Source organism: Octodon degus, unplaced genomic scaffold (assembly GCF_000260255.1).
Source record: "Octodon degus isolate 3935 unplaced genomic scaffold, OctDeg1.0 scaffold00045, whole genome shotgun sequence".
Lineage (NCBI taxonomy): Eukaryota > Metazoa > Chordata > Mammalia > Rodentia > Octodontidae > Octodon > Octodon degus.
Genome location: NW_004524621.1, coordinates 10,069,551 through 10,088,966, shown reverse-complemented (window position 1 = coordinate 10,088,966; position 19,416 = coordinate 10,069,551). Strand labels below are relative to the sequence as shown.

The following is a 19,416-nucleotide window of genomic DNA, read 5'->3' as shown; positions in this document are numbered from 1 at the left end:
CAACTCTGACCCCTATGGCTGTACATTAATAACAGTCAAACATACTCTCTTTTCACAATAGAGCATTTCATGATGGTCAGATGCTCCATTTGTCTATACAGAGAGGACAAATAATATAGTGGAAGAAAGCTATATCCAAATCCTGCAGTGAAAGTCTGGGACAAAAATGTAAATGGGCCTTAAATACCAGGACACCCCACCGCACTGTAAGATAAAAAATCACATTTTTTTTTTTTTTTTTTTTTTTTTTTGGTATGTATGTATACACACTTAGGGAAAAGAGTATGGTGTTTTTACAGTAGATGGTATTACCCTCATGTGGGGATGAGGTACAACTAGAATGTGTCCTGTATTGCAGACAACCTAGTATACTGCCAACCCTTAGAGAAGAAACTGAAGATACATATGCAGCAATCTCAATGACCAAGGAATCTAAGCAGTGCATTTGCTGATGACCTAACAAATGTCTGGAAGCTATTACCACAGAGCATCTCTTGTAATTGTAGAGGCCAAAAGTAATAACTTGTATTAATCTCACAATGTCTCAATAAATTTAGTATCTGTTATGGTATTTGTCCCCCTCCACCCCAACTCCAAAGCCTCATGCAGTCATTGAGGCACAGTTCTACAATTTGTGATTAACCCATGATCCACCGGGATTATGGGTGTGAATACTACACCCAGCCCAGGGTGGATAGCCTGAATGCGACTTAAGGGGGGCAGACTTGTTGTTGCCATTGTTGCTGCTACTCCTCCCATATGCTCTTTGCTGCTGCCATGAACTGCTGCCCTCTGCCATGTGCCAGTATGCCTTGGAGCCAGCTGGGTATGGATTGAAACCTCCAGTAACTGTGAGCTAAATAAACCTTTCCTTCCTTCACTGAGTATCAGGTATTTGTCCCAGCAATGAGAGAAGAGTAACTGAGACAGTATTGAAGTATTTACATGAATTTTTTTTTTTCTGAAGTGTATATACTTTTTTTTTAGGGGGGGAAGAGTGGGGATTAGATTCCATACATTTGGTAGGCAGACTGCTTATGTAAGGATGTCCCCCAGAATTCTCATCTCTAGTATTTATACCGTGTAATCTATCTCTGTGTGGGGAGCAGGGTTATGAAGAGATTTTATTCTCATGACTTTGGACAAGATTGGGCATGGTGAGGGTTTTACGGCTGTAGACACTCACGGCTTTAGGTTAAAACACATGTCAAAATTGTAACTTTCAGATGTAACCAATACAGAAATTATGCTAGATGGATCTTACTTAATCAGATAAAGCTCTTAAGGACTGAACTGTTGCTGAAAAGGTGATTTCTTGCCAACCTTTCAAACTAAGATGCTCCATTTTGTGAAGTCAAGAAGAGGAGGTCCATATGGCAGGAATCCGGGGGCAGTGGCTAGGAGCTAGAGGAGCTACTAAGGTGATAGCACACCAGAAAGTGGGAGACGTCCTACAGTCATAACCACATTCTACCAACAACCAGTGAGCTTGGAAAAGGACACTAAAGTCTTTGAAGAATTCACAGCTCCAACCAGAAGATACTAAGCTGACAGCTAATTCATACTGCAATTCTTGATACATGGAAACTGTGAGATAACATTTTGTATTTTAAATGTGGTAACTTGTTCTACTATATACAGCATGGACTGAACACAATACATGTATGCATAGCTTGTGTCTAGATGTCACTCTGATGTCTCATATAGTCCTAGGTGGTGCTTTTTCAGAAATGGCTGAATCCAGAATATGCAACTAACTCATGGTACATTGTCAGGATTAAAGGTGGGTGATTACTAAATCAGCCCACTCATTGCTTTGATATCACCCTAATTCTGACAGCCTGCATATAACAAAAGGGACAGAAAGAGGCTTGTCCACCCCCTTACTTGCTTGGCTACCTGCTTCCCACAAAGAACTGTTTTTCCTCTTCAGTGCCCATCTGCCATGCCACTCTGCCTTGGAGCCAGTCAATTAGGGACTGACTGAAATTTTCACAAAGTGAGGGAAATAAACCTTTCCCTCTAACTTTGGGTGTTGGTATTTTGTCTCAGCAACTAGAGAAAACTTAAAATTTACATATATATATATATATATATATATGTATATATGTATAACCAAACCTCTTTTCCTCTCTATGTGTGTGTAGAGACAGAGAAAGACAAAACAATTTACTGTCCCAAACTCATGGTAAGTTTCTCCAGAAATATAAAAACTATAAATTAAGACATTTTTTATGTACACAGTGTACAGGTTTTAAAACTTCACTCTGATAAGTTAATATCATGCCAAGAAATGAACTGGGCTGATTTTTACATGCTATATATCAGGTTTAAATTAACTTGATTAAAGACATACATTTTAGAAAGATCAAAGGGCAGGTAAGGTAGCTCAATGGACTAAGTGCCTTTTTTGGCAAGAGCAAGGACCAGGGTTTGATCCCTGTCCTGCATGCCGTTCCGGCCTCACCCTCAGGTGCACTGAGCTGGCAACCAAGTCCAGGCATGATGGCACATGCTTGTAATCCCAGTGCTGGGGAGGCTGAAAACAGGAGGATCACTATGAGTCCGAGCTGCATAGTGAGACCCTGTACTGAATAAATAAAAGAAAACAAAACACTATAATTTGAATCCAAGTTTATCAGAGACTAAGGTTCATAGGCAATTCACTAAACCACCTGACCAATTACTTTAAAAATGGCATTATTGTTTATAATCTGGTAAACACTATTGCACAACACACATTTAAAGCTACTTTAAATTATTTTAAAATACTAAACATGTTTCCTTATGAACTGTTTTTAGATATAATCTCATTAAATTTTCCCTCAATTAAAAATACATGGATAGGGCTGGTGAGACAGCTCAGAAGACTAAGTGCATGCTTAGGCAAGCACAGGGACAAGGGTTCAATGGTGGCATTAACCCTGTCCCCAGGCATGCTGAGCTAGCCACCGAGACCAGGCGTGGTGGCACAGGCTTGTAGTCCTAGTGGTTAGGGAGGCTGAAAGTAGGATCATTACAAGTCTGAGCTGCCTGTGTAGTGACACCCTGTACCAAATACATTAAAAAAGAAAAATACAGAACCCAGACAGATAGCTCAGTAGAATAAGCACTTGCCTGGCAAGCACAAGGTCCTGAGCGCAATCTCTGGTAGAGGTAGGGGGAAATGCAGAGATACAGTGTATACCTGAAGGCTGACACAATTCTATTTTTCCCTCTACACTGGCAACTGTCACCTATTAGCACTACAAAGATCTGGTAACTTCAGTCTGCTCTGAGCATGTAACTTGTATTTGCAAAAAAGTCTTGTCATGGAAACATTCCCAACAGAAGATTAAATGTACAACACTCAGAACTTCTCATTGTTAATATTTAGTTTATCCAGCATAACTGAAAATAAAACCCTGCTCTGTTAGACTTGTTTACAGAAAACAGCTTAACCTTTTAAGCACCAATACTTTACTATTTTAGGCATCTGTTAATACAGCCTTATGTTTTGGTAACCATAATATAATCAACAATTCAACCTTCTTAGAGAATGTCATAATCATCATCAATATTCTAAAAATAACAATTTAGGAGACACTGTCCACAAATTGTTCCTTTTGAAATTGCTTCTCATGAAAAGATTTCTTCCTTATTCATTTATGTTTTCCTTAAAAAGATGAGGTACAGGATTTGCAGGTACATTGCCTGTAGGCTAATATTAGTAATGTACCTTCTACAAAATAAAGGTGCTCAAAGATCTAAAACATCTTTCTCCAAAATAGCCATATGGTGGTGGTGAGTTCCCACAGCAAATGGTAATGTCTTAAAATGTAATCAGGTAGATCTTACTAACAATTTAAAAAGCATACTTATTATTTTGAATCAGTAATTCTTTGTTTTTTGTTTTTGTTTTTGTTTTTTCCGGAACCGGGGATTGAACTCAGGCCCTTGCGCTTGCCAGGGAAGCACTTATTCCACTGAGCCATTTCCCCGGCCCCTTGAATCAGTAATTCTTTTTTTTTTTTTTTTTTAACATTTATTTATTGTGTGTGTGTGTGTGTGTGGCCAGCTCAGCCCACCAGGGGGCGGGGCTGGCTGGCATGTGGTGCTGGGGTATCAGAACCGTGGTCCCTGTGCTTTTCCAAGCTTGTTCCAAATAGGTGCTTTAGACCACTGAGCCATCTCTCCAGCCCCCATTGAATCAGTAATTCTTAATCTGATAAATTCTCCAGGTATACTTCAAACTAAGAGGAAAGCAGTATGACCAAATATATTCACCACAGTATAATAGTAGTAATTAAAAAAAAAAACTCGGAAGTAACATCAATGTTTGGTATTTGCTAAATAAAGCTATGGCACACCTACTTTATGCACTATTATACAGCCATTAAAACAGCAACCAAATTACAGATGCCATAAAAGGGGACAAAACTGTAAAGGCCAGTCAAACTGAGGTTAAATACATAAAACCTCATTAATTTGAGATAAACTTTATTTTAGAACATTGGGAAGAAAAACTTTAAGCTCTAAAGATTAGTCGAATGTTCACTACACTGTCACATCTAGTAGAACGTGCACCATATAGCAGGCACTCAACTATGTGTTGGAAGGATAATCTTCCAAATTAATCAAATGATAACATAAGCCTGTCTTTGTAGTTTACATCTCAAGTTTCTTATGAACCTAATTAGAATTAAACAAGCTAAAAGCTTTCACCACAGAATGAAAAAAACCTGATGTGCTCACCTGCCTATCACCACTCAAAAGTTTGTGGCTGCAAACTCTGTTAAGGGCCATAAAAAAAACCTGCTCAGGGGGAAAAAAAAGCAGTGAGACAGATATACACACTATGCATGCTTGCAGATAGATTCTCTCCCTTCTCTGAGAAGGGACCGAGACCTCAACATTGCCTCATTTTTGAGGAGAGTTGTACCACTGTGCCTAAAACAAATCTGTTTCTTTAGCTTTTGTTTTCTGGTAGCTGAGTGTGCCAAGAGGCTTTCTGATACTGCAGAGGAGGGAGGAGGGCCTTGGAAGCAAAAGGCCTTGCACAGGCATAGGAATCTTTGGGGGAATGACAGAAATGGTACAAAACTTAACTGTGGTAATAGCTGTAATAGTTGTAAAACCTGTAAATTTAGCAAAAATAGTTTATTTGAATCCTCAAGTAAATTTTATGGTATGTAATTTATCACTCAATAAAGCTGCTTTTTGATTTTTATGAAATAAGGTCTTCCTGTATAGTTTAGGCTAGCTTCAAACTTGAGCAATCCTCCTGCCTCACCCTCCAAGTGCTAGGATTACAGGCGTGCACCACCATGCCCGGCTTAAAGCTGCTTTTTAAAAAAGCTTTAATCAACTTAGCATATGCTTTGCTTGAAAACAAAATAAATCAAACCACAACAGATCAAAAGCCTAATTCTGGACTGTTGAGGTCCAAAACTGAACTGCTATAATCTTTCCTCTCTAAGCATCAACAATTAAACACACAATAGGCATATGACTGAAAGATGTGATAAAAGAGTCACATTCTATTACCTTTATAAAATTGTCATTCTGTTACCTTTATAAAATTGTCACAATTTCTTTAGAGAATAATTTCTGAAAAGTTAGTAAGGGAAGTGAGGCATAAGCAAATAAAGAACATGGGGGGGGGGGATGGATGGCTCAGTGGAATAAGCGCTTCCCTGGCAAGAGCAAGGGCCCAAGTTCAATCCCCAGTTCCACAAAACAAACAAACAAACAAACAAACAAAACATGAAAAGATGTCAATATTTGTTAAAAATGGCACATGACCCTTCTTTTTTTCCCTCCAAATTTCTTTCTCATTAAGTTACTACAGAGTTCAAACATTTGCTTTATTTCTAGGTAAACTGTGTCATGTGAGTGAGGTATTTAACACTTGCTGATGAATAAACCAGGCCAGAACTAACTACAGTCAAAAATGCATGTTTATAATCAATTTGTTCTCTCTGTAGAGAAAAAGAAAAGCAAGCTATCAGCTAAATCAGAGTAGGGAAAAAAAACCAAAAACTGCTATCACACTGATACTTTTTTTAAAAATGGAAAAACTAAAAAATTAGTAAGTAGATCTAGACACCATTAAACAATGAAGATTCAAGAACTATTCCCAGCAGAATGATTTTTAAAACTGGTAATAGCCTAAACTAGAGATAGCACCAAAACAGTTAAAACAAGTGGAATAAAACGTAAGTAGCAAACGTAAGTTTGAAAACATAATTTCTCATTTCAGAGGCTTTTATTCTCACTTTCAGTTTCTTCTTAGCCTAAGAAAGATTACAAAATGAGCACAAATAGAAAAGTCTGGCTGGGTAACATAAGTTGAGTGATTCAATGGGAGGGCAAAGGCACAATAAATCTATGTCCTAAGGGCCATACATTATGATGCCAGTTATTTCTGACTATAACATCCTTTTTATTACTCTTCTTCAAAAGTGAGGTTCTAGTACAGAAAACTATCAATACCTAATCAACCCACATTCATGTGCCAATGTAGGTTAGCTTAGAGAACACGTATATAAATTTTAACAAATACAGAAACTACCTTTTGAATTACAGAGAATATCGGAAGCGGAGGGAACATAGGTTATTAAAGTCCAATTATGTTATACTTTACAAAGGAGGCTCAGAGGCTCATATGGTCAGTCTGTGGCAAAGCTTAATTATATAGCCTTGAAGGCCTCCAATTCTTTCAGGAGTAAATTTTACAGAAAATTAAAAATCACTTTAAAACAGACCTCTAATAAATAGACTTATTACTAGAAGGGTTTCAAAAGATGAAATACATTACTGAAAGAGGTATCTGACACAATTTTCAGTAAAATTCAAGTCAGAAATTTTATCTTTGATTCCCACTCTCAATCTGACATCTACATATGAGCATGTACTGTTACTTATACACAAGCACTATTTATTCCATAAGAACATAACCCCTGAAGGAGTAAATTTACTTTGATAACCTTATAAAAACTCGATTTTTAAAAAGCCTATGTACAAGAACTCCTTGCTACTTAAAACTTGGGATAAATATGCTTACAAGGAAAGTACCTGCAATTAGAACCAAATAAGATCCAAAAGGCTTGAAATTCTGAGGCTAAAAAAAAAAGATTGTGTACAAGCACTGAGGGTCACCACTTATGAAAAATGAAATACCAATTCGTAGGCTGCAGCAAAGACAACATCACGTTAACATATCTAACTTTTACTAAATACACATTATTTGTGCAACACAAAGCAAGGCTGACAAACTATATATATATACATATATATATGTATATATATATATATATATATATATATATATATATATATATATAAAACTCTTTTCTTCGGCCCTCAATAACCTGAAACGCTCCCTTTCCAAAAAACCAACCTCTCTCATTCTTTAGTCCTGAAAGGACTTCCATCTCCTCAGAACAAAACACAGGCTGTCCAGAAAGCTGGAGTAGGCGGGGAAGAATGCCACGAGAGGACCCTTTCGACCCGGTTTTGCGCTCTCCTGGGTGACATCATTTCACCTGCGCCTCGGCAGAGGGAGGGAGTAAGAGGGCTGGGCAATAAGCCAAGCGAAGGCGGGGTGGCTCGCCCGCTAGCCACAGCAGTCGTCTCTGTTGCAGTTGTTGCTGCTGCTACTGCTGCTACTGCTGCTGCTGCTGCTGCTGCTGCCGCTGCCGCCGCCGCCGCCGCCGCCGCCACCTGCCCCCAACAAAGAGCGAGGGGCTGCCGGGCCAAATCTCCGCCCGACTCAAGGCGGTGCGACCCGCAAGCTCCCAACGGCCGCGGCCCGTCCCGCCCTCGCGTGGGAACCAACAGCCCCAGCAGCCAGTACCTGCGAAGGGAGGCTCCGCCCTGCGGGGCTGCTCCCGCGGCTCCCCGCTGGGCCACCGCCTCCTATTGTGACCACTCGCTCAACCAGCTGCCAGCTCGCCAGCTCCTCCGCTCCCGGGCCTCCTCAACCCCGGAACCCGGGCTCCAACTGAGGCACTGGCACGGCGTTTCCTTCCTCCCAGCACCATCACACGGGCCGCGCCGGGAAGCGTCGGCTGCAAGCCCAGAACGGACCAAAGTCAGCTAACGCCTCGGGGGCACCATCTCGTTCGCGCCCCAAACGTGAGACTGGCCTACAACCGCTCGAGGGTCCCGCCCCACAGCACCCGGCCTGGCGCTCGCGGACCCGCGCTCACCGCGCGCCGGCGCACTGCCTTCCGCTGCGCGCGCAAGCAACGCACCCTCGCTGCTAGGCCGCGGACGCGCGGACCGGGGAGCCCTAGCACGCCTGAGTTGGGGCCACCCTCCCGCCAGCACAAACCTAGGGTGCTCAGCGAGAGACCGCCCGAGCGCTCCGCCCCCTTCCACTCCTCTCGGGTCCGCGAGCCCCCTTTGTTTCCACCCCCGCGGGGGCGGGGCGAGGCTGCGCGCGTCTGGGCGCGCCCAGGATTAGTTCCGGCAACAGAGCAGCCGCGCAGCTCCTCTGCGCAGCCCCGCTCGGCCCGGTCCGGCCCACCTTCCCTGCCCGCCTGTGGGCCGGAAAGCCGTTTCCAATTTTTTGTAAATTCAATTCCCAAAAACGAAAGGTAGTAATTTTTATGGACGTAGACAGAAGTGTTTAACAATGGGGCATGCGGGTTCGAACCCAACTTGGAGTCTTACAACTTAAATCAGATCTTGCTAGGGGATATGAAATAAACTGGAAGACTAAATCCAACATACCACGCACAAGATTAAAAAGAGGAAGTAAGGTCCATAAAAACAAAAAATACAGGGAAAAGAGTAAATGGTATAGGAATAGAGACAGTCACGGATATCTCATGGAAGAGGTGGGCTTTTAAAAACAAATTGGCTAAGTCTTACAAGGATGGTGATATCTTAGGGTTAGTAGAACAAATCATATAAAGACCACGGGCTGGAGAGAGAGCTCAGTGGAATAAGCACTTGCTTGGCAAGTGCAAGGACCTGAGTTCAATCCCTGGTTCGGCCCCCACCCCCCAGAAAAGAAAAAGGCATAAAGACTAGTCAGCAGGAGAAAACCAATTTTCTATTTTACGTATAAAACCTATCTCCTACCCACCTGAGTCTCAGCTACTTCAAACTAAAATGTTTCAGGATCCTCTGAACCTTGTGCATTCTACACACGAAAACCCATTTGTTAATTATTGCTATACATCTGTCTCCCATATGGGACTGAACACCATGATTCCTGTGACTGTGACCCCAAGGTACAACTCTAGGGCCTGGACAAAGGAGCAGGTCTTAGCAACTGTTGTATCAAAATTCCAACAATAATTCTAGGACCAGGAAAAGCTATGCTGAGATAACAAGCCCCTATTAACATATTTTCATCCCAGGTCTATATTCCCACTATGAAGCCCAGTTACCTACTCTCCCCACAAATCTGCCTAAATGGCCAGGAGGTATCCAAATTTTTAGGATTCTCCCCTCCACATCATGCTTGTTAGTCTCAATTATACCTTTAAATTATATCCAATATAATCAATTTTATAGTTCTTTAATATGTGTTGGGGATTGAGCTCAAGACAAGACCTTCACACTACCACATCCCCAGTTTCTAAACTCTGAATCCCTCACAGTTCACATTCTACTATTACAGATTTGCTTGGCATTGCACAGCTCCTATTGGAATCTTAACAAAATGTTTCCTTATGTAATGCATACCACCCTGAAACTGCTTTTCCTTCATGCTTGGGTATAGGCTATGTAATGAGAAACAGAGAGGAAAATTACCATTTGGGAGCTGCCCAATTAACATAAAGCAGATTCCTCACATGCTAATCTCACGAGCAAAAATCTGTAACAGTCCTCACCCATAAATGTAAAAGAAACATTCTTTATGCCAGCCAACCTTTGTGAAGCAAACTACTTGAAAACCTCACAAATGGTTAACAATCTTAGCTAATTGGGCCGTAAAGGCTTAATCTAAAGAAACCCACCAAGATGTAAAGAATGCTGCCACACCTCCAGGTAGGACAGTTTGTCCTGCAATTCTTCTGTAATTGATTTCTTAAGCAGAAAATCTGTGCTGGTAAAGGGCCAATGAGTGACAGACTTTTAAGGTGAGTCATTTTTGGTGACCTAATGTGTCAAGAGTTAAATCACAGTAAGAGTTAGTTGCCCTGTTTCAGTCAAGCTAAAATTTTATTTGGTGTCTGTTCACTAAGTCAGAAAACTCTGTTCAACAGTCATCTAATGAAACTTTCTACAGTGAAAGAAATATTCTACATCTGGACCAACCAAAAAATAGACAGTAGCTAGTTCTATGTGGCTGCTGAACACTTGGAATGTAGTTCCTAATTGTTTTAAAAACTCACATATGGCTAGGAGACAGCATAGCATTTGTACAGAAAGCAGCTGCTATGGCAAGAACTTTTGAAGAGTTCTGATTCCAAGGCTGCTTGCCCTTTGGTTTTTATAAGAGAATAAGAAGAGCATTTCACTAAAATGAAAATGACAAAACATGGCTCACCAAATAGGAAAGCAGTTAAGTGCCTTAACATTAGTCTGGTAATTATTGTAGCCAGGTGTCCAACCATTCTAATATATGGGAATAAGAGGAGCCAGGACAAAATAATCTAGGCAACCACCACTCTAGAGAAGTGTTAGAAGTGATGAGCAAGTGAGCAAATTTGGTTTATTCTTCAATTCTAAATCTTTCAGGAATGTTTTTCTAGCAATTCTCCCTCTCCTTTTAAACCATCATGATTTTCTCTTCACTGGGTCATTCCTAGCAAATCAGACAAACATACCATTAAGTTTGTCCACCACATGCTTAATGATTTGGGTTTTGCCCACTGTTGTGTTGTTTAAAAAATCCAGTTAGAGATACAGGTAGGGGAGGGGACACAACACTTGCTTAGTGTGTATGAGGTTCTTGGTTAAAGCTCTAGCACTAGAGTGAGGGGGAGGCAGGGTGAGGGGAAAAAGGGAAAAGAGAAGGGACATGTCTTCCCCAACATTTGTTATAACATTTGTATTATTCTCTTCGAGCTTTTATAATTTCATTTTCATTTTTAAGTCTACACATGATCAGGAATGTTTTTTGTTTAGTAAGGTTTAGGTAAGCAAGCTTTTTTCCCATACAGGTATCTGCCAATACTTTACAAAGCATAATATATTGAAAAGACTCTTTGAACTGAACTGCTAATCTATAAAAGCCAATCATCAATCTATGTAGGAGTATTTGGGTTCATACTCTTTTTCTGTTTTGTTTTGTTGAGACAGGATCTTGCTCTGTACTTCAGGCTAGGCTTGAGCTCACTATGTGGCCCAGACTGGCCTCAAACCTGCAGTGATCCTACTTTCTCAGCTTTTGGAGTGCTGGGATCACAGGCATGCACCAACACTCCCAGCTCTCATTCTTTTGCTGATACCAAGCTATTATAATTACCGTTGCTTTTATAGAGTTTCTTTGTTCTTTTTTTGTTATGAGGTCTCACTACATAGCACTGGCTAACCTCAAACTCACAGTCCTATGGTCTTAACTTCTGGGGAGCTGGAATTATAGCATGCACCATAATTCACAGCATAAGACATCTTTTTTTTTTTTTTTTTTTCCTGCTAAAAAAAAGTGGTCTTGGCTGGGAAGATAGCTCAGTGGTCTAAGTGCCTGCCTGGCAACCCAGGCTCAATCCCTAATACTGTATGCCATGCCACTGTGCCAGCCACTGAAACCAGGTGTGATGGTGCATGCCTGTAATGCTAGTGCTGAGAGGCTAAGACAGGAGGATCACTATGTGACCGAACCACATAGGGAGACCCTGTACCAGTTAATTAAAAAAAAATTTAAATAAATAACACAAATGGTCTTTTGATTCCCCCTTCAGAAGTACCTTAATTTTTTAAAAAATCCACAGCAAGGAGCTGGGGAGATAGCTCAGTAGAATAAGCACTTGCCTGCTAAGTGCAAGGTCCTGAGTTCAATCCCCAGTACCATAAATAAATAAATATCCACAGCAACTTTATGAGGTGGAGAGCAACTTGCTGGGATTGTAACTGGGGCCCTTGAGATGAATAGAGGAGTATCAGTTCTTCAGTCTATGAGCATAATGTATCCTTCCATTTACCCAAGTCTAACTTTTTTGAATAATGCTTCACAGTATTCTGTAGTGGTCTTACCTATTTTAATTATCAAGTTTATCTCAATTCTTATAAATTTTTTGCACAATCCTGTTTAGACTGGGCTTAAAATAATAACTACTTGATTTCTTTCTAACATGTATTCACCTTCTAATCTTACAGCACTGCTAGGACCCCTAGTGTTGTGCTAGTGCTAAACAGACACACTGAGCAGAGTTTTGTTTTGTTTTGTTTTTTGAGACAGGGTCTTTCTATATAGTTCAAGCTGGGCTTGAGTTTACTATGTAGCCCAGGGTGCCCTCAAGCTTGCAGTGATCTTGTCTTTTAACTCTCAAGTGCTGGGATTACAGGTGTGTGCTACCATGCCCAAGCTATCTTTTTTTTATTCCAGATTTCAACTGGAAAAATTCTGACATTTACACATAACATTTTAAGGGATTTTCATAGATCTTCTTAGTAAATTAAGGGAATTCTAGTTCAAATTAGTTAAAAGTTTTATTATATGCCAAGCATGCATGGTGGGGTATGCCTGTAATCCAAGCTTGGGAGGCTGAGGCAAAAAGATTGCTGTGTTTTGAGCCATCCTGGGCCCTATCGTGAATTCAGGGCCAGCCTGAACTGCACAGCAAAACCTTTTCTTAAAAAAAAAAAAAAAAAAAAAAAAGTATTTTTTATCAAAATTTCTACATCTGTGAGGTAATATGTGATTTTCTGACTTTTATATTCCTAATCCATTTTGGTTCTATTGTGTTGCCCTTTTAACATATGGGTAGATGTGCTTTGCTAATATTTTATTTACAATTTTTACAAGTGTTCTTAACTGAGATTAACAGTTAATTTTGCATTTTGAAATGTCCTTGTCAATCAAATTTTATTAAAAAGATTTTTATTCATTTCAGAAAATGCTTAAGGGAATATTCTTTTTTCCTATTGTAGACATTGGCTAGCCACCTATATTCCTGTCAGATTTGCTGTGTTTTATTTTGAGAGGAGGTCTCACTATGTTGTTCAGGCTGGCTTTAAACATGAGATATTCTTTTCTCAGCCTCCTAAATCATCTAGGATTACAGGTGTACACACCATACATGGCTCAATCTTTTATTTACAGTTCTGAGGAAAAACAACTACAGCCTTACAATGTATGTAAGGAAGATGTCATTTTGAAATTAACAATCTGCTTCTAGAAAACCATCTACCAATCATGCCTTTTTAAAGGCACTGGTGCTGTAAATACATTTTGAAGCACACAACAGAAACAATAATTACAAAAAAAGAAACAATAATTACAAATTTTATGTAAGTGCTAGTTAATATTTTGACAAGTGAGAAGCACAAAATTCTGATATCAATTTTGCTTTTCTGAACATCAAGGAATATTACAAATGATTGTTTGAAATATTATTTTACAAAAAAGGTGACTTTGAGGCTCTAGACTTTCTTGTCCATTTATACATTTGCCATAACACACTGAAGCATTTATTAAATGTCTTAAAGTGTAAGCACCTATGGACAGGTCATTTCTACTTGTCTGTTATTGATATCCACCTACAGGGAATGTTGGATGGCAGAGAATGCACAAAGATGAAAAGAGGATCATCACCTATTTTAAGACATTGGAAAGCATGATCAATGAGCTGCTCAAATAATTGCTTGTCCAGATGCTAAAGAGTCATTCACATGGAGAGAAAATGCCAAAGTATGTGTTGGGTAGAGGGAATGGTCTTCTTACAGGAAGCCCCTGAACTTTACTAATTATAACACCAGTTTCCCATTGCTTGCCACTGTGAGGAACAGGGCTGTTCTTCCATCGTATACACTGCCAAGTGTCCTGACTATAACCTCATTCCACTAAGACCAAACAGTTCCTGACGTAATACCTCTCCTGTGTATTATAATACAGTATTAATCTGTTTTACATTGTATCATAGTATGTTAATCTATTTTACAACTGTGTATTTGACTCTCTTACACAACAGAATAAAAATTTCATGGCCACAAGGATTGCATCATTGAATCTGGAAAAGCATTGAGTATATACAACGTACTCAATAAATTAGTTATATGTAAATATTTCACAGCACTGGTAATTCCAATTTTTCAATAGGTGAACTACAAAAAAGAAATGAGGGGCTGAGGATTTAGCTCAGCAATAGAATGCTTGCCTAGCAAGTTGGAATCCCTGGGTTCGGTCCTCAGCACCAAAACCAAAAAATAAACCTCACCTAAAAAACAATTACAACCACCCCTTCCCCCTAAAAAAGACAAAAAAACAGACAAGACAACTTCACAAAAGAGAAATGTGAGCTATGGTTTACAGTGCGGTTATGGCCAAGTCCTAGAACCATGCCATGCACAACCAGTCTCAAAAATAGCACAGAAACAGCATCAAGAAACCTCGGTCACAAAGATACAAATCTCTGAAGGGGGTACATCCCAAGTTCCTTAGGAACATGCATTTTGCCAAGAAGCACAACAAGAAGGGCTTCAAGAAGATACAGACAGACAATGCCAAGGCCATGAGTGTATGCACTGAGGTTATCAAAGCCCTCATCAAGCCCAAGGAGGTCAAGCCCAAGATCATCCTAAAGGAATTAAACTGCAGGCTTGCTCAACTTGCCTATATTGCCCATCCCAAGCTTGGGAAGCGTATTTGTGCCTGCATTGCCAAGGATCTCAGGCCTTGCTGGCCAAAGGCCCAGGCTCCAGCCCGCGCTGAGGCCATGAAGGCTCCACAGTAAAAGCCTCTTATCTGCTGATGTAAAAACAGAAGGACTGGTGTGACCCCTGGGGTGCCATCTGTAGGGGGCTGGTGTCCTCCTGTGCTCTTTGTACAAATAAACCTGAGGCAGAATGTGTGTGTGTGTGTGTGTGTGTGTGTGAGAGAGAGAGACAGACAGACAGACAGACAGAAATGAGGTGCAAAATCAGAGGAATGAGCAATGAAAAAGAAGGAAAAAGGCAAAAAAAAAAAATTATTAAATTTCCCTAGAGCCAATTCTGCTCATACCTACCCCCACTTCAACAGTTGCTCCCTTTCACTAAAACAGGCTTCAAAAAAAAAATAAAATAAAAACCTAAAAGATGAAGCTGCATTGAGAAGTATGTACAAGCATACTAAGACTTGATCCATTGCAAAACAGTATAAACTGCTTCTGCCCAAAGTGTCAAAAGAGGAAAAAGAAATTAGTAGAATCCTGCTAGTTTATAGCTACTAATGACCAGAAGGGGGCAGCAAAGGCTCACATTTTTTTTTTTAAAAAAAGGCTCAAAGGTTGCAACTCCACTTAAAACCTTTAACATCAACCAGTTATGTTTAGATGGCTAAACACAGTGCAGACGAGAGATGTCAGGGACAGCAATTGGGATGCTAGAGGGCAAGCTCTTAGGATGGTGAAGGCATGATGGGACTAAGGTATATGCAGGATGAAAAAACACTGACCAAGGAGGAGTTTAAGAGGTTAAAAATGAACAAACCTAAATGCATAGTTAACGGAGTCAGAAAGAGACCCACATAACAGAAATACACAGCCAAGAATGCAAAGCCCATATAAAACGAAATGTAGCAAGCTAACGGTGCAAATAAAACATGTGCCATACATCACATCATATTTAACCTCTACAGCAAAGTGTATAGATAGGAGCTGACCATCAGGTAGTAAGACTTCCTCTATATGACCTGACTTTACATGTGTATGTGTACGTGTGCATCTATGTATATGTGTGTGTAGAGTTCACACTCATTCTGTGCTGATGGACAGACAGCATCTTGGGAGCAGCTATAATGGCTAGAACTTTCGCCAGAACATTACTCTAGCAGCTTCATCTCAGCGAATATCATTGAATCCATCTTGGCCAGAGACAAAGGAGAAATTTAACCAAATACAGATCCAGGTTATTATTTTGTAGTAATACTGGGGAGTTAACCTAGGGCCCTTATACTAAGCTACATCCCCAGCCCTCACTGGTTGCTAAATTGCCCCCATGGGTTCAATTTCTTTTAATTTTATGTATTTAGTACAGGGTCTAAAAGGTCTCACTACAAAGATTCGAGTTGTAGTGATCCTCTTGTTTTCAGCTTCCCAAGAGCTGGAATTACAGGAGTGTGCCACCACGCCCAGTCTGAGTCACCATCTTAGGGCACCCCAGGGGCGGGTGGGCACACTAGGGATCAAAACTGGTCCCTGCATCTGCCTAAGCAGGTGCTTTAATTGGGTTCATTTAATTTTTAAAAAAAATATCTATTTGCATTTCATTCTTAATTGGATTTCAATCAATTATGTCTTGTCTCATGCTTTTCAGAATAGACAAAAGCTGGATATATTTACAGCTAGAGACAACCTAAATGCCTATCAGTGGGAAGATTCTACAATGTGGGGAAAGTCTCACATATCAGGTAGATATGGCCTTATTGGCATGGAAAGATTAATCTCAATAAACATATGACTGGGGCTAGGGAGATAGCTCAGTAGGATAAGTGCTTGCCTAGGAAGCGCAAGGGCCCGAGTTCAATCCCTGGTTCCGCCAAAATAAAATAAAAATAAATAAACAAACATATGACTTTAAAAAGTGCTTTACAAAATAAGTATGCATATAGCCTCAGCAACTTATTGAGACCCTGTCTCAAAAAGAAAAAAAGCACAGTGGGTATCTGGGAACACAGCTCAGCGCAAATGGGTTAGGTTCAATCTACACCACTGCCACACATACACAAAAAATTTTAAGTTATATGTATATATCATTCTACATAGGAAAATACAAGAAAATCTACCAAAATATCAACAATACTTGCACAGGGGAAGTGCGTCTTTTAAGATTCATTTGGCTTATTTGTATTTTAGGTGATCAAACACCGAAAGAAAAATAACTGGGATTTTATTTTGTGTTACAAAGCATTGAGAACTCAAGGCCTTTCTTTGTACTGGCCCATTACAATTTTTAGCCTGTCACTTAAATTGCTACATTTCCAAGCCTAGGCTCAAGCTTGTGACCCTCCTACTTGGTTTAGGTTGTTCTTTTCAACAAAGCTTATTAGTTCATTGTTAGAGATGAATCATCTTTTATTTTTAAAATAATGTAATAATATATTTTCAGTGTTAAAAAGATGTCATGAATATTTTGGTACAGATGATTAACTTGTCATGCATTTGACAAAACATCAATAAAAATAAAATTTTACCAGGAGAATTGCTGGCATAAAAGGGATACACACCCAAAGTTTTTTGTTCTAAATTGCATCCTAAAAGGCTGTCCTAATTTTTACTCTAGCTACAACTAAACCAAAGTACTTTAAAGTCAACTCGGAAAAGGGAAACAGCAGTGTGTATTTAAGGGAACTCCCGATGGAAAGAAAGAAAACCCCACCAGTAGCAGCAAGCCAAGTGCTAGTGAGAAGCCAAAGTAGGCCAGTGTAACTTGCTAGCAGCCATATTTCATATCCAACTTTTATTTGTTAACAGTAGCTCATCTGTTAAGTCCTTGAGCCTTTACTATGGTTGATTAAATATAATTAGGTAGGAACGTGACTCAAACTTGAGCTAAAGGGACACCAGTGAGAACAGCTGGTAGTGGGCTCAAAGGACAAGCCTCAGAATAGATACCTAGGGGATTCCAGAGGTATGTGGGGAAGAAAGCCTGACAAAATTGGTCAGTTGCAAGAAGAGGAAGGAGTAAGGCTCAAGTCTATGAAAGGAGCAATAAAAGAAAATGTAACCTCAAAAGCCAGTTAAAGAAATACCCAAATGCATGGTGTCAAGAAAATAAGGTATGGTAATAAATTAAGCACTGATTAATAAATAGAAAAACACAGTTCATTTTGTGAGAATGATGAGCAACTGAAAAGGAATACATGGAAATAAAAGACAAAATGTCTGAGATGTAACAACCATTAGAATGTTCTATTAGTGCACCAGACCACAGGAACATCGCCTTTGATGAGGAACAAACCTTCCTCTAGGGAATCCTACTGAATCTCAGTTACCTGGCTGATCATTAACTTGTTCAGAACCACTACAGATTTCTAGAATCTTACATTCATGAAATGTGTGACCACTTCATTGAAACTGCCAGTGTCCTCACAGCAGATTTCACTGATATAACTTTTAGGTCCCTGCCTAAAGTGGGTCTACACAGACATCTGTGATATATATGGCACATCTTTCCAAATCTTGCACCTTCCCACCTATGGCACAGGCCTTTCCAGACTTCCCATCACAGGAAAATGAAGTATGGTATACATGTGTTCTCTGAACATAATTCTAACATTTTTTTAAAAAAATCACAACCTTCAATAAAAACACTTACAGAAGTACAACTCTTTGTACAGTAATTATAAAATTTAAGCTCCTGCATTTATTTCTCTGCTTATTTGTTCCTATTACAATGTCTTGTAAATAAAAACAAAATAAAATTAGTAGGCAGTGACATTTTAAAGGCCAACAAAAATCTTAAGATAACTATAATTTTACTGTATCATTATTGTAATTGTGTACTTGTCAGATGTCAGATATGTCACATATGTATGTCTACTTACCTTTGATATTAATATTCATGATACCTATGTAACAATAAAGAAAAGTGAGAATGTATTTAAAAACACATGGGGTCACATAATAACACATAGCAAATCTGAGGTAGATAAAAAAGAATGATATATAAAGTGAACAAAAATTTAAGAAAATATAAGTAGATTTTTCTACACATAAACACAATGAAACATACAAAATGACAGAACAGCAATATCCCTAAAGAGAAAATATATACAAAGATACAATTTTTTAAAAAACAATACAAATGACTCATAAATGAACATATGAAAAGCCATAAAACCTAAGTATGTATTGACTATATACTAAAACAGATACAATTTTTATTGATCATATGTACAAAATAAATAACAATTTGGATAATGTTTAATGACACCAGAAGAAAAACACTCTCTTGTGAAAGTATAAGCCAAAATTGATACATGGCATTAAGGTAAATAAAATCCAATGGAATCTGCTGGCCCCACCCCCAGGGCAAACTGAAACAGCAATTGAGACTGGGTGTGGTGCAGGCTGTAATCCCAGTGCTTGGGAAGCTGAAAACAGGAGGATTGTTATGAGTCCAATCTGTGTAGTGAGACCCTATACACCCTATACTAAACATATTTAAAAAATAAAAATCCTTAAGAAGGTAAATTTTATGTGTTTTCCCACAATTTTAGAAAACTAATCACAACAGCGAAAGAGTTCTTTCAATAAATATAAGCCAGGAGCTGGGGAGATAGCTCAGCAGTCTAAGTGCCTGCTCCACAAGCTCAAGAACCAGGGTTTGATC

General features: G+C 39.4%; 1 protein-coding gene across 9 annotated transcripts in view; it reads right to left on the bottom strand.

The window, feature by feature from the left end:
* The window catches only part of Rnf38 (ring finger protein 38), a 147,568-nt gene that overhangs the window by 58,218 nt on the left and 69,934 nt on the right, over positions 1-19,416 (bottom strand). For 2 of the 9 annotated variants that reach the window (XM_023715926.1, XM_023715927.1), the window contains exon 1: positions 8,318-8,587. The exons of 2 other annotated variants lie outside the window; for them this stretch is intronic. Coding sequence is in view for 3 of the 7 variants with exons in the window: in XM_023715923.1 (XP_023571691.1) it covers positions 7,382-7,390 (9 nt within the window). In the remaining 4 variants the exon portion in view is untranslated. 5 more of the 9 variants (XM_004631841.2, XM_004631842.2, XM_023715924.1 and 2 more) reach the window with 3 other exon arrangements.